This window comes from Enoplosus armatus, chromosome 16 (genome assembly GCF_043641665.1).
Source record: "Enoplosus armatus isolate fEnoArm2 chromosome 16, fEnoArm2.hap1, whole genome shotgun sequence".
NCBI classification, from domain to species: Eukaryota; Metazoa; Chordata; class Actinopteri; order Centrarchiformes; family Enoplosidae; genus Enoplosus; species Enoplosus armatus.
Window position 1 is genome coordinate 6,313,310 of NC_092195.1, and position 15,945 is coordinate 6,329,254.

The following is a 15,945-nucleotide window of genomic DNA, read 5'->3' on the forward strand; positions in this document are numbered from 1 at the left end:
TTCAGACACATAAGGAATGCCTGGGACCTGCGGCACTGCCTGTCTGGCCATCTCCATGATTCACTCCAAATAACCTGGATATATGAGGCATTCCTGGGAACACCAGGTTTGTTCCTATAGGGTGTTTCTAAAGAGCTGCGTTGTGTTTTTAATGATCTGATTGAGCTGATATGAGGTGTGAATAAACCTCCAGAGAAATAGGGTTAGACACAGTCAGTATATGTGTTTGAGATAGTGGCTGCTGTGATTTGAGGTGTCAAGAGGGCAGGAGGGCTGCAGTGATGGGTCATGCTGCCTGTCAGAGAGCGAGAAACATAGAGAGAGAACAGAGAGGGCGAGAGAGAGTCCTCCCTCCTCATCCGGCTCCCCTACACACAGATAAATAAAGAGGCTAAAAGCCGAAGAGAAGAAGCAGAAAGGAACTTTTGTGGCTTCCGAGTGGGGTCCCTTTCATGGCGGTTCCCACAGTACTAGGCCTGTGATGACATTCACCATGTTTCACACACACACACACACACACACACACGCTCATGGGCCCTGTGACTGTGGTGACTTTCGCTGGTGCCGGGCCCCAGACGGGACGGCGAGGGCCCCGAGAGCCACAGGCAGCCATTGTGCTGTCGCCGCGGAAACCAGCCTCTTTATGTCAGACATGTTTTTCTGTTTGTTTTCTTTTTTATGTCTTTAATGTGGGCAAGGGGGAATGTTTCCCCTCTCATCTCCTCCCCTCCCTCCTCACTGCTCTGCGTTATTTCCCCCCAATACCCATCTTCCTCCTCCTCCTCCTCCTCCTACCAATCCATCCACATTTGTTTCTCCTCTTTTCCTCCACCCTCCTCTTCCACTGCCTTCCTCCCTTATTTTGTCTCCCCCCTTTTCCCCTGGAGATTGTCATTTGTAAAGCTCTTTGCTTAGACAGCCCATATCTTTGTCGTGGTGTTGCGGCCTCCCTCTCACTCAGCCCCTTTTTATCTATACCTCATGAGGTTTTGGCACAAACTGGCACATTTTCTTCCTGCACGGAAAAAAAAACAAAAAAACAATGCGCACAACTCTAAAACAACAAAACCTATCCCCAAAAGCATTCTGCCTTTCCCACGCTAAGCCAATTTTCTTCACAAGATTAAACAAACTCCCAATAACAAAATGAAAGAAGAGAGAAAAGGGGGGAGGGGGTGGAGAAAAAGAAGAATCTGGTTATGATTCGACTCTCCAAAAAAAGCCAACAGAGGATGCCCCAAAGTCCTTCAATGAGAAAAACAAACCTGAAAAAAAGCCAACGGTTACTATTTTTAAGTGCTTGAAGAATGTCGTTCGGTGCCATGACTCAAAGGCACGCCGGCCCTCGTCCGTAATCAGTTCATTCTGACTGCACTCCTCCGCCACATCACACACAGGACGCAATCTTTTATGAGCCACAGAGAAAGAGGAGGCGGAAAAAGGGGAAAGTGAAAAATGAAAGAGTTCAGGGCTAATCCACTGCGTCCCCTCAGCCATGCATGCAACTATGCCCGATTTGATGACTGGGGGGATTTTAAGACTCAGCTAATATTAGCCACTGTAAAGCTAGTTTCGCTCAAGCGTTTTGACTTGGAAGCTGACTATCATTCAAGTTTATGGAGGAGACTCATTTTTATTGCAAAGGAGCCATGTGATGCTTAATTCCTCCATCAGCTTTCTATTTTCGTCAGTGTCTAAAGAAAAGGCGTTCTCTGTAGAAGCCTGTAGTTCTGAAAAGAAATCAAACTGTACATGACAAGGGTGTGTTCAAAACAGAAAACATATGCATCTGTTCCTCTGTCAGGTTGAAATTCAGAGATTTGGATTAATTGGATACCAGGTTGGTTGAGAAGAGCTCTCACAGAGTCATAAACCAAGGAGATGGTGCCCCATCCCTGTTTTACGCTGCCCGAGACACTCTTGGCTGCTGCCCTCTGACAGCCTCTCACTTTCCCAAATCCCTCTTATAACTTTACACCTCAGATTACGGCCTTATCTGGGAGGCATCCAGCCGACACCTCGTTCCGACGGCAGCTCGGAAGAGCAGACATAAGCCCCTAAAAACCAGCATAAAAACCTGCCGCCACCGAACTGCTGGGTAATTTTTAGCATTCCCAGAAGGGGATTACAGTGAGTGTGCAGAGAAAGACAGGAAGACTTTTGACGGGGGAAGGATGAGGGTAATGACAAACAGAATTTTCATCTCCTGAGGGAATTGGTACCACTTTTATTGGTCCTCATAGTGGCTTTTATTATTCAAAATTACTAGAACTGAAATAATGGATGCACTGAATCTGGATTTTATCAGCATTTCTTTTTAACTGAAACCAAACTAAGTCTGTGTTGTTCAGTAAAATTAATGGACTGGATCAGATCAGCTGATCTATAAACATGCACACTAGGTATTAGTGTTTTGGAGTGAATGCGTGATATGGCCCTATCTTGAATAGAAATCCCAGTGGTTCCCTTTCTTTTTTGTCTGACATACTCCCACTGCCCTTTCAGATGAGCTCAAATACCCCTTCATCAACACCACCCGTCCATGTTCCAAATATGTTTTTATGAATGGATTAAAAACTTGTTATTTAACACTATTAATTGTGTAAAAGTGGTTATTGTTAAAAGCAAATTTCATATCATTGAATTGTCAATGTTCCTTTGGTCAAGTTTGCATTTGCAAGCAAACATGCTACTACCACTTGCAGTTGTAAAAGATAGATGTTTGTACCATTTATCCATGACTTTGAGTATTTCAGCTGTTCATCTATTACTTCTGTTTTAACTGTTTATTCATTATTTTAGCTATCTATTTCAATTGTACATCCATTACCTTTAGCTAACTAATTTAAGCCGTTAATTCATTACCTTTAGCTTGCCATTTCAACTGTTTCATCATTAGCTAATTATTTGCTTATTAATTTATTAATTAGCTCGCTATCTCAATGTATCTGCTCCCTTGCTAACCAGCTAACTCAATTGCACATGTGGTGTTAGTGTGTTACGACTGACGTTGACGGGCAGCTCACTTTATTTATTGTAAATTGACTAAAGATCAGTGTCACAACAATTAGTAGTCCTATTCTGGCTGTCTATTTTCCTCCATAATACAAATATGTGGATATGTCTTTCAAATCAAATTACAAGAAGTTTAGTTAATTTAATTGAGTTTTCCTCCAGGGTAGAAGTACCACTGGTTGGGACTCATATATCAGATCATATGTGATGCTAACTGTGCTCATTGAATGCCATGAGACAACTTCCCAGTCCACTGGGATTGCATTCTGTGTAAATGCAATGCTGTCATTTTTGACATCAAACAAGACAATGCCATGACAAAGGTTGACTTACAGCACAGAGCACACACAGCAGATGTTGATGCAAAACTGGGAGGCATACTTGTGTAGTGAACTAATTCTGTACACTGCATGTAGCTCATGCACAAACACACGCTGTCTCTCTCAGACATGAAAACTTGCTTGAGGTCAATGCTTGAGGACGACTAGCTGACTGTATATAGTACAGGAGGCTTTGATCTTTGGACTTGGCTGTGGCAAAGACAGCCAGCCAGCGCTGAGGCCCGGCGCTACCGGAAGCTTGTGGTCTGGGACGGCTCCATTTACTACTCTGTTCTGGTGCTAAATATACAATAATAAAAAGGCTGGCAGATTTATTTCAGACTGTGATACATTTCCTCTCGAAGCGAGGGAAGAAAGGACTAAGCAAGAGACAGACGTCTCCAGATCAGCGAAGAACATTAAGTGATAATTACAGAGAGAGATGGACGAGGTTTCCCCCTCTCGCTTTTCTCTTCCTCTTCCTCTGCCACCACAGAGGAGAGTGGCGTCTCCAAACTAAAGAGGGTATTAGACTCCCATTGATTGGCTGTGATTGCATTATCTGATCCCATGAGGGATAAAAGGACAGCAACACACACACACACACACACACCACATGCCTGTATTTCATTGCTCTGTGATCACCGCCTCCTCAGAAGTCAAACATGGCTTTTTTGAAAACATCTTTAGACATGTAGCCATAAAAGAAAATATGATTCAAATTCAAACATTGTTTTTTATCTGTTTCAAGTCAGTTTTCTGAAACACACAAGCACGCACACACGCACACACACACTCATACTCCCCTATGTACGCGACTTCACCACCAGTCCACCGCACTCCTCTCAAAGCTCTTTGATCCCCGGTCGAGGGTCCTCTCCGCGGTGCCTCTGTCTGAATTCCAGAGATTCTGGGATAATTCAAACGTTTCACGGCACATACTTGGTCCCCCCAGGAGACAGCGGCGGAGATGGAAAATGCCACCACGGTCTCTCTCCCTCCATTGTCCCTACTCTTTAATCAGGCCCTCTCTGTGGCTCGCACTGCCACCGTGGTGTGTTGTCTCAGCCTGGGAAAATGCTGGCCTAAGTGGCTGTTATGTGCTGAGGCGCAGACCACAGGGACCCAGAGGGGTGCTGCTGGAGCCCTCTGTGCCAGCCGTGGGTCTCACAGTGGCTAACACACACAATGAGTGAGGTCCCAAATCTGGATGCAGCCTTACATAACAGCCATCGCTACATGTATTTACTTTTTAGACTGGGCTTCGATCAGTAAATCATACGCCATCATAATCATAGGCGTGAGCCAAAGCCCAATCATAAATCATGAATATAATTTGTTCCTAAGGGGTTGCTGGGTGTGAACCAGCATTAAACTGCCACTCGGATAGGGCAGCGTTGTTGAAACTCCAGTGCGATCGCTTGGCTGTGAAAGGTCCATGGAGAGGGAGTTTCCTGTCCTTATGTCAACAAATGACCAAAACAAAGGCCTTGTGTTTCCCCGAGTCAGAGCAAGAAGAAGGTCAGCAGCCAGAGCGACCTCAGAATTCAACCCATTTCAGCTTTGCTTTGGGGCAGACCCGTGTTTGGGCTGGGCAGCTGGGTCAACCGACGTTTGGCCTGCCTTCAGCTGGACACATCGCTCCCTCAGGTCAAGTTTACAAGGACTGAGTCAAACCCTGCTGGTTTATACTAGTTTATATTTAGTGCTTATAAGCATGAATAGAGTTTTTATGAGGTGCCGTAAATTTCATTTTCAAAAGAGGGTGAGTATGGAGGCTCATGTACGCCTACCCTGTGGTTTCCACAGGCCACCACGAAGCCTTTGTGTTCGCCCTGTTTGCCATGGGAAAATATCTGAAACAAATAAGTCGCTCGGTCGGCACCCATCAGTGCAAAAACACTTCTAAGAGCTGTGGATTGTGCTGAGAGGGTGTGGCACGGCGCTGAAGGAACTACTTGTTTACTCTCGCTATGTCCGAAAATAAAAAGAAGGAATTATTTTCTGGAAGGCAAATAAACAAGTATTCTTGAGCAGACAACGTGGGCAGGCGAGAGCCGCCTGCGGTTGTGCAGCGGCATGCCGGACTTGGTATGAGAAGGAGGGTGACACTTTGAGGTTCTTCCCCACAACATCATCACCATCATCATCATTGTCATCATCACTATTAATGAGTTTCTGCAATGGAGAATGGCAGACATAACTCAAACTTCATAGGAGTTAAAGAAAAGATTTTATTATTGAAAACAGAATTATTTACCAACAAAAGGGTGATTAAGAAACGTATATACTTTTAACTGCTCAATAATAAAACATTTTGCTTAATATGTCTTTTTTTTTTATCACACCTTGAATTAAAGCGAAATTTTATGAAGGTTATTTTGGTTAATTTGTATGTTTTTGTCCCTATTTTAGAGATGTACAATGGGATTACAGCCGAGCAGTGCGAGTTCATTCACCCACCTGCAAACAGCACTTGCATAACTTTTTTATATTTAGTATTCCAATTTTTGTTTGGTTGATCTAAGTAGAGTTGAACATTGTCTAAAATAACGTTTCACATCAGGTACATGATGCACAGTATTTTTCCTTTTAATTTAGTTAATCTATGTCAGTGTCTTGCGACTACCAACTGAGCTACAGCCGCCCTAAGGGACAATACACTGCAGCAAAGGAAGGCTGGCACCATGATGTTTATTTGAATTGAATTAATATTGCCATGTATTAGGGTTTTACCATGATTCCAAAGAAAACGCAGATGTAGATGAAATACAGACTTCTCTGCAAAAAGTACTTTAATAACCCTATAAAATATTTTGTTGAAAACATAGGTAAAAACATTGTATTACAAGTCAGTTTGAGTTATACAATTTACATACGAAAAAGAGCACAGGAAACATCTTACTTGGGTCATGCCTGGGACTTTTCCATACACACTGATTCAGACCAAATTGGATTTAGTCTGATATGAATTGTCTGGCTGATTGTACCCGCAACCAATTGTATCAAGTTTTCTGTGTTCTACCACCTACTAATAAGGGATTTTACAAACATGAATTCATTAATTCCACATCATTAAATCCATCACAGTACATGTGGAGGGCGGCTGTGCTATGGAGCCAGGACAATGACAATTTTGGCATTGAAAACAAAACCTAAACTGAAAAAGGAAACATTGGTATGGAAACACGTATTGTTTCATATTGTGTATTGTGTTGGCACTGAAAAAAATATTGGCACTGAAAAAGGTTCAGGCATGAAAAGAAAAACAATGCGTAATAGCCACGCCTCCGTCAGCCACCGATTGGATAACTGAAAAACGTCACTGTTAGATGAAGGCGGAAGTTGCTGGCTAATGTGGACATGGGAGAATGAACATTTTTAATGTCTATCTTTGTGTTATGACAAAGGTTTTCTCACGTTCAGTCGCTTGATTATACAGGTGAGACCGCATTACATGTCCTGTTTATATTACGGCGTGTCAACATGCTTCGTAGAGAGCAGTCGGTATTGCTAGTGTGCTTTTTTTGTTCAATAATGTATCACCAACTAGCTACTCGGCGCTAGCAACACAAGTTAGCTTGTAAGTAAACACAGAGCTATTTGACAGTTCCCTTCTCTTTTTATTTCCCCTGTCAAACGCATATGTATTTAGTTTAACGCTATATCCTCTCTGACTTTTAGGGTATTCAATTAGTATTTGTTCGTGGTTTATTTATTTGTAGTTTATTTGACAGGGATAGATATATTGTAGCTGTATAGATAATCTGTGTTTGTAGCAGATGCTACTTTGCAACAGTCGTCACTAAAAGGGCTTTTTTGATAAGAGATTAAAACATTGAGATAAAAAAAGAAAAGAAACTGGGTACAGCAGTATACATCAAAGCACACATTTAAAAACTAGGCATGAGTACAGGTTTGTTGCTGAATTAACCAGGATTTAGTAGCTTTCTTAAAAGTAATGAAGTGTGCAGCAGATTTCAAGTGATCAGCGAGTTCCAGGACTTTCACAGAAAAAGCTGTCTGAGCAGAAGATGTTTAGCAGAATGGAAGCTGCTCTGGTGGATCTGCTGCAGCTCTGTGATCTCTTGATGTATTTGCAGAAAGGCTGAGGAGCAAGTCCACTTAAACATTTAAACACAAGCTTTACATAATGATGAAGTGACATGAAACGTAGCCTGAACTCAGTGATTAAGTTAATTAATTAGTGAAGGTTTGACTTAGTACTGTTGTAATTACATTTGTATACTCTAACAAAGTGTAAACCAGACATGTGAAGTCTTACACAAGAACATTAAGTGTGTAGTTCACTTTAAATCAAATGTTTGGCACTTCAGAACCAAAAAGTCCAATACCAACCGTTGTGATGTTTAATGAACACACCCTTAAATGATTGTGCCTCTCTTCCCTTTTCCTGGCAGGGCTCACTGAGGTGCAGACATGGAAGTGCCTTGCTACCTGCCCAAACTGCTGTTTGAGCTGAATGAGCAGCGTAAGCGGGACTTCTTCTGTGACTGCAGCATCCTTGTGGAAGGCCGTGTCTTCAAGGCCCATCGTAATGTGTTGTTTGCTGGGAGCGGCTATTTCCGGGCTCTTCTGGTTCACTATCTGCAGGTGAGAATAGCTTATTATCACTGCCTACCAATGTTTTTGTTTTTTTCTAGGAGAGGTGGGCAAGTGTTGGGCATGGCTTCTTAGAAACAAATGTAATGATTTGGCTAAGATAATATGTTTATTATTGTGTTATTAATGATTCCTTTAATGTCCTGAAATAAATCATTCTAAATCTTGTTACAGTCAAAAGAAGTTTGAAGTAAGCCAGATCGAAACAAATTGTAGGAAAGCTCTACTGGTTAGGAAAATTTGCCAACAATATGGGGTGTCTTGTCAGGACACAAATAGTATTTTCAAGTAAAGAAAGTCCTAGATTGTCTTGAACTTTTACAATACATCTTTTTTCAGGATAGTGGACAGCGCTACAGCACCGCATCGTTGGACATTGTGACAGCCGATGCCTTCTCTATTATCCTGGACTTCCTTTACTCTGGCCGTTTGGCCCTGAACAGAAGCAATGTCATCGAGGTGATGTCAGCAGCCAGCTACCTGCAGATGACTGATCTGGTAAACTTCTGTAAGGGATACATCCATTCATCTTTGGAAATCTGCAAAAAGGAGGAGAGGGACACAGAGAAGAAGGACCAGGTACAGGGTGGAGGGATGGGTTCAGCAGACAGCGGCACTCCTGCTGCGACAGTCTCCAGAGGTGCAGGGGCTGCAGAGCCTCATTCACAGGTTGCAGAGGCAGATAGGGGCTCGGGGTTAGGTGTGGAGTCTGTGACCTCGGCTAGAACCCCCTTGTCTATCCTTGTCACCACAACTTCAGGCACCAGCAGGGACATGGACAGCGACTACCATTCCAGAGAGGAATTTGCACCTGGGAGTGAAGGACAGAAGGGACACATGGATGAGACTAACCTCTCATCCTCTTCATCATCTGTTTTGAACCCCAAGATAGAGTATGACCCAGATGAGGAGCTTATGGAGTCCCCTGACACCAAAGACTTGGCCTCATATCCTGGGCCCTCTCTCCATAACCCTCATCATGGTAGGCTACTTCTCCCAAGTCCCTCTCCCTCCAATGAGCGCTCTCCCTTGGGATACAGCCCTTTCTTTAATGCTAGGCAGCTGATGGAGATGTTGGCCAGAGGTGAAGGCCCCAGTCCTCTGGGGGACAGAGGGGGGCAGCGCTTTACCCAAGGGCTAGGCGGCAACACTGGAAGAGGCAGAATGGATGAAGGTTTAGGGTTTGTAGGATCATCTATCATGGAGATCCAGTCTGATTGGCTTGGAGAGGACACAGGTAATTGGCAAAATCAATCTAAGTTCACGCAAATGGCTTAGGGTGACATATGTTTCCTTGTAGGCTGTTGAAATGAATACTCTCTTGCATTGCATTCAATAGATTCTCAAGCAGCAGCGTATGTGTACACATTTTGCAGTCCTGTCCTCTTGAGGTAAATTCGAACTGCTGGCCTCTGCCTCCCCCTGCAGGTGATGGTTTGGTAGTGCCAGTGAAACTCCACAAGTGCCCATTCTGCCCGTACACCGCCAAGCAGAAGGGAATTATGAACAGACACATTCGCTGCCACACAGGAGAGAGGCCCTTCCCCTGTCCCAAGTGTGGCAGGAGGTTCACAAGACAGGAGCACCTTCGCAGCCATGCCCTGAGTGTAAGAACTCTGCAAGACGATGAGCCTGGTTATGTATTATGTTGTGCCGTCTAACTTGGTTTTGATGTGTAGGCCTCTTGAGTCTGAGGGAGCTTATGATACAAAAGTTAATTGAAGAAGGAATTATGCAACTACTATATGTCATCTTATGAGCATTTTTGCCTTATTTTCTAGCTATTCAGTTACTTAGCGTCTGTTCAGTGGTGAGCTCTTTTCATTGCGTAGCCTGCTCAACAAAAACCAGCAGTTTAGTCTCTCTTCTGTTTATTAGAAATTATGATTAATTTCCATTTTCCAATTGTTATCACTGCTGGGTGTTTTGTTGGCACGGATGTGGTATTTACAAAGCACTACACTCTGTCAAACAGGCAAATTACAAATTGTTCGTTCAGTTGTTCATAGTTTTAAATTATTGAGGAATTTCGTGGCCAGCCGTGTGTCGGCAACTGTCTGAAAAAGGAGTTCACTTATTGAAAACAATTTTTAATTAAATTGTTTATTATTTTGATGAATGACTTTAAAATCCATTTTTAACTAACTTTTTGTGGGAGAATACACAGTGGGAGTTATCTGTCTTCTTGTTGTAGTTTACAAATTGTTGTATTTTGTTTCGGTTGTAGTAGAATTGTATACTAAATAATACTTAAGATATAATGCTTTGTACAAAACCAGTTAAAGCCAGTAATTGCTAGCAGTTAGCAGTAAACAGTAATTAGCCGTCTCACTCTTTAATTGAGTGCTGTTAAATTTGGTTCTTTTTCCCCTGTTGTTTTGTGAGCTGTGAAGGAAGCACAATGAGAGCAGTACATCTTTTGGCTCCCATGTTGTTATTATTATTAGAATACTCTTAAAGTTGGTGTTGCCTGAGCAAAATGATTCACATTCTGCTGTCTGACCATTGACAGGTCCATAGACACTACTGGCCAGTATCATGTAAGAGCTGCAGGCGAACCTTCACCGGATCCAGTGTTTCACCAGGACTCAGACGCTTCGGCATCTGCGACAGCTGCAACTGCGTGACAACCACTCACGATGATTCCACCCCTGTTCACTCCGCCAGCCAACCAGAGCCCATGGAACGTACAGACGGTGGTACGGATTGGTCCAGTTTTATGGACGACGTAGATGAGGTGGAGGCTGGCAGAATGGAGGACTTGGTAGATAGAAACAGATGCTTGAAAGGCAGCTGGCTGCCTGCACAGATGTGAATCTGTAGCCCGCTGTACTTAGAGAAGAAAACCCTTCCTTGAACCGTTCTACTGTTCAGTTAACTGTGGCCATACTGTTATTGATGTTAAATTATTACTGTAAAATGACTATATTGACTCAGAAAATGTGTCCTTTTGCTTGTTGGAGATATTGTGCTCCAGTGATTTGCCTGGCAGCAAATAGATCCAGTGTTTTATTATTATGTTTTTTATAAATCATAAATATGGTCTTTACAGACTTTTGCATCAAGGAAACAACTGACCACTGTAAAATGTATAAAGCGATCAATTAAAACAAATTAATTTTTTTGTTTGTTTTTTGTTATTGGAATTGCACAAAATCAGTAAATAGTGAGTCAAGTCTAAGTGGGATGGATGTCATAGTTTTATTTAAGCCATTTATCTTGTGCAGGAACTCTACCATCAGAGGGCGACTGGCGGCACACGGTTGCCCTCCCTCCATCAGCTTTCAGGTGTAATGCACATGTTCAGACAGGTAGAGTCACCTGTCTTGTAGACCTATATGTTTGCTTGCAGGCAGTGCTATTCAGGCCATAATAATCAGAATACAATAATCTTTATTATTCAGCACATAATTATTATTGTCTGTCAAAAGTCAAACCAGAATACTTTTAACAGAGTACCTGATCACTCGTCGATCTGATCTGGTTTGATGGGGACTGGGAATCACCAGATACCTACAACGACAGCCCGGTCAAGGTGAGAGAGCGTTTACGAGAACAGGTTTCATCAGACCATGTTTATTTATTAAGTGCGGACTGTTAAATATCAGATCTCTGTCATCTAAAGCTGTATTAGTAAACGAGCTAATATCAGAGAATCATATTGATCTACTGTGTCTGACAGAAACCTGGCTGTGTCATGAAGAGTATGTCAGCCTGAATGAATCCACTCCGCCCAGTCATACTAATACTCACATCCCTCGAGGCAGCGGCCGAGGAGGTGGAGTTGCAGCCATCTTTGACTCAAGCCTGTTGATGAACTCTAGACCTAAACTGGATTATAACTCATTTGAAAGCCTCGTTATGAGTCTCTCACTCCCAACCTGGAAAACACTGAAGCCAGTCTTATTCGTTATAGTCTATCGCGCTCCAGGTCCATACTCTGAATTCTTATCTGAATTCTCAGAGTTTTTATCAGGCTTAGTCCTTAAAACAGACAAAGTCATTATCGTAGGTGATTTTAATATTCATGTGGACGTTGATAAGGATAGCCTTGGTACTGCATTTACCTCTTTATTGGATTCGATTGGCTTCTGTCAGAGGGTACAGAAACCCACTCACTGTTTTAATCACACCCTCGACCTGGTTCTGACATATGGACTTGAAATTGAACATCTAACTGTCTTTCCACAGAATCCTTTGTTATCGGACCATTATTTAATAACTTTTGAATTCCTATTACTGGACTACACGCCATTAGGCAAAAAAGTCTACACCAGATATCTATCTGATAGTGCTGTAGCTAAATTTAAGGAAGTGATTCCTTCGGCATTAAATTCAATGCCACGTCTCAATACAACTGAGGACTCCTATGCTAACCTTCGTCCCTCTCAAATAGACAATGTTGTTGACAGTGCTGCAGGCTCAATGCGATTGACACTTGACTCTATTGCCCCTCTTAAAAAGAAGATAATAAAACAAAGAAAGTCAGCTCCATGGTATAACACCCAAACCCGCAAATTAAAGCAAACAGTGCAGAAACTTGAAAGGAAATGGCGCTCCACCAAACTAGAGGAATCACGTTTAATTTGGCAAGATAGTCTTAGAACTTATAGGAAGGCCCTCTGTAAAGCCAGAGCAGCCTATTACTCATCACTAATAGAAGAGAACAAGAACAACCCCAGGTTTCTCTTCAGCACTGTAGCCAGGCTGACAGAGAGTCACAGCTCTATTGAGCCATGTATTCCTATAACCCTCAGCAGCAATGACTTCATGAGCTTCTTTAATGATAAAATTCTAACTATTAGAGACAGAATTGATCACCTCCTGTCTTCAGGTGGTATCCTACCTTCAAACACAGGAATCTCAGAAATAGCTGTAAAACCTGATGTATATTTGGATTGCTTTTCTCCCATTGACCTTCACCAAATTACTAAAACTATCTCTTCATCTAAGCCATCAACTTGTCTCTTAGACCCCATCCCAACCTGGCTGCTCAAAGAGGTTTTACCTTTAGTCAGCACTTCTTTACTAGACATGATCAATCTGTCTTTATTAACAGGCTACGTACCACAGTCCTTTAAAGTTGCTGTAATTAAACCTCTTCTTAAAAAGACCACACTTGATCCAGAGGTTTTAGCCAACTATAGACCTATATCTAACCTCCCCTTTCTCTCCAAGATCCTTGAGAAAGCAGTCGCCAACCAGCTGTGTGACTTTCTACATGACAATAGGTTGCTTGAGGACTTTCAGTCAGGTTTCAGAGCTCATCATAGCACAGAGACAGCACTGGTGAAAGTTACAAATGACCTTCTCACTGCATCAGACAAAGGACTTGTCTCTATACTTGTTTTGTTAGATCTTAGTGCTGCATTCGACACCATTGACCATCATATCCTATTACAGAGACTGGAACATTTAATTGGCATCAAAGGAACCGCACTAAGCTGGTTTAAGTCGTATTTATCAGATCGATCTCAGTTTGTACATGTTAACGATGAATCCTCCATGTACGCCAAAGTCAGTCATGGAGTTCCACAAGGTTCTGTGCTTGGACCAATACTATTCACCTTATATATGCTTCCTTTAGGGGATATTATTAGAAAACACTCCATACATTTTCATTGCTATGCAGATGATACCCAGCTATATTTATCGATCAAGCCAGAAGAACCTCATCAGTTAGCCAACCTCCAAGCATGCCTTAAGGACATAAAGACCTGGATGACCTGTAATTATCTGATGTTGAACTCAGACAAGACAGAAGTTATTGTTCTTGGCCCTGAACACCTCAGAAATACAATATCTAAGGATATTGTTACCCTAGATGGCATTGCCCTGGCCTCCAGCGCCACCGTGAGGAATCTCGGAGTTGTCTTTGATCAGGACATGTCCTTTAACTCCCACGTAAAACAAACTTCACGGACTGCCTTTTTTCACCTCCGTAATATTGCAAAAATCAGGAAGATCCTGTCTCAAACAGATGCAGAAAAATTAGTCCATGCATTTGTCACGTCTAGGCTGGATTATTGCAATTCCTTATTATCAGGCTGTCCCAATAAGTCCCTGAGGACTCTCCAGCTGATCCAGAATGCTGCAGCACGTGTACTGACAGGAACCAGGAAAAGAGATCATATTTCTCCTGTATTAGCTTCTCTGCACTGGCTCCCTGTAAAATCTAGAATAGAGTTTAAAATCCTTCTCCTCACCTACAAAGCTCTTACTGGTCAGGCACCATCATATCTTAAAGAGCTCATAGTACCTTATTACCCCACTAGAGCACTCCGCTCCCAGAATGCAGGGCTGCTTGTGGTTCCTAGAGTCTCCAAAAACAGAACAGGAGCCAGAGCCTTCAGCTATCAAGCTCCTCTCCTGTGGAATCGGCTCCCAGTTTGGGTCCGGGAGGCAGACACACTCTCTACTTTTAAGAGTAGGCTTAAAACTTTGCTTTTTGATAACGCTTATAGTTAAGGGCTGGCTCAGGCCTGCCTGGACCAGCCCCCTAGTTATGCTGCTATAGGCCTACACTGCCGGGGGACTTCCCATGATGCACTGAGCTTTCCTCCTCTCCCTCTTCATCTTTGCACATTCATCACAGTCCAATGCATGTTACTAACTTTATTTCTTCCCCGGAGTTTCTTTGTGCTTTGTCGACTCGTAGGTCGCTGTGGATCGTGGTCCTGGTACGCCTGGGTGCTGCTGCTGCCATGGGCCTGCCTGACTCCCATCACTACCGTTATTATGTTTAGTCGTAGTTCTGTCACTATTAAAGCTCCTATTATTAATCTCAGCTAATATTACAGCTATTTCTACTGTTAGTGCTGCCATACATCTTTGCCTACCTATCTGTCTGTCTGTCTGTCTGTCTATCTGTGTCTCTATGTCTATCTCTCTGTCTCTGTCTGTCTCTCTCTCTCTCTCTCTCTCTCTCTCTCTCTCTCTCTCTCTCTCTCTCTCCCTAAAACCCAACCGGTCAAAGCAGATGACCGCCCACCTAGAGTCTGGTTCTGCTCAAGGTTTCTGCCTCTTAAAAGGAAGTTTTTCCTTGCCACTGTCGCCAAAGTGCTTGCTCATGGTGGGAACTGTTGGGTCTCTGTAATAACATTATAAAGAGTCGGTCTAGACCTGCTCTATTTTGTAAAGTGTCATGAGATGACTTTGTTGTGATTTGGCGCTATATAAATAAAATTGAATTGAATTGAATTGAATTGAATTTATTCCAGCTCCGTCAGCATGTGTGGGCCTATTCTTCATGTTAAGGGACACTGAGTTGAACCATAAGTCACATTTTATCAAATGAGAGAAAATGACTTCTGCAGTCTTTTTTCTGTAGATTAAGACGTGTGTTTCTTCAGGATGTGGTGGTTACCAATGACAGGTGGGGTAAGGGTTGCTATGGAAACACGTATTGTTTCATATTGTGTATTGTGTTGGCACTGAAAAAGGTTCAGGCGTGAAAAAAAACAATGTGCACTGGCCACGCCTCCGTCAGCCACCGATTGGATAACTGAAAAACGTCACTGTTAGATGAAGGCGGAAGTTGCTGGCTAATGTGGACATGGGAGAATGAACATTTTTAATGTCTATCTTTGTGTTATGACAAAGGTTTTCTCACGTTCAGTCGCTTGATTATACAGGTGAGACCGCATTACATGTCCTGTTTATATTACGGTGTGTCAACATGCTTCGTAGAGAGCAGTCGGTATTGCTAGTGTGCTTTTTTTGTTCAATAATGTATCACCAACTAGCTACTCGGCGCTAGCAACACAAGTTAGCTTGTAAGTAAACACAGAGCTATTTGACAGTTCCCTTCTCTTTTTATTTCCCCTGTCAAACGCATATGTATTTAGTTTAACGCTATATCCTCTCTGACTTTTAGGGTATTCAATTAGTATTTGTTTGTGGTTTATTTATTTGTAGTTTATTTGACAGGGATAGATATATTGTAGCTGTATAGATAATCTGTGTTTGTAGCAGATGCTACTTTGCA

At 42.6% G+C, this 15,945-nt stretch overlaps 1 protein-coding gene across 1 annotated transcript; it reads left to right on the forward strand.

Annotated features, from left to right (window-relative positions):
• Window positions 1-7,775: 7,775 nt before the first annotated feature.
• Window positions 7,776-11,053, forward strand: LOC139299228 (zinc finger and BTB domain-containing protein 8B-like). Its single transcript, XM_070922130.1, is given in 5 exon segments — window positions 7,776-7,949; window positions 8,298-9,195; window positions 9,387-9,565; window positions 10,471-10,728; window positions 10,731-11,053. Coding segments are annotated over 5 exon segments (1,560 nt in total). The 3' UTR covers window positions 10,782-11,053.
• Window positions 11,054-15,945: the final 4,892 nt, after the last annotated feature.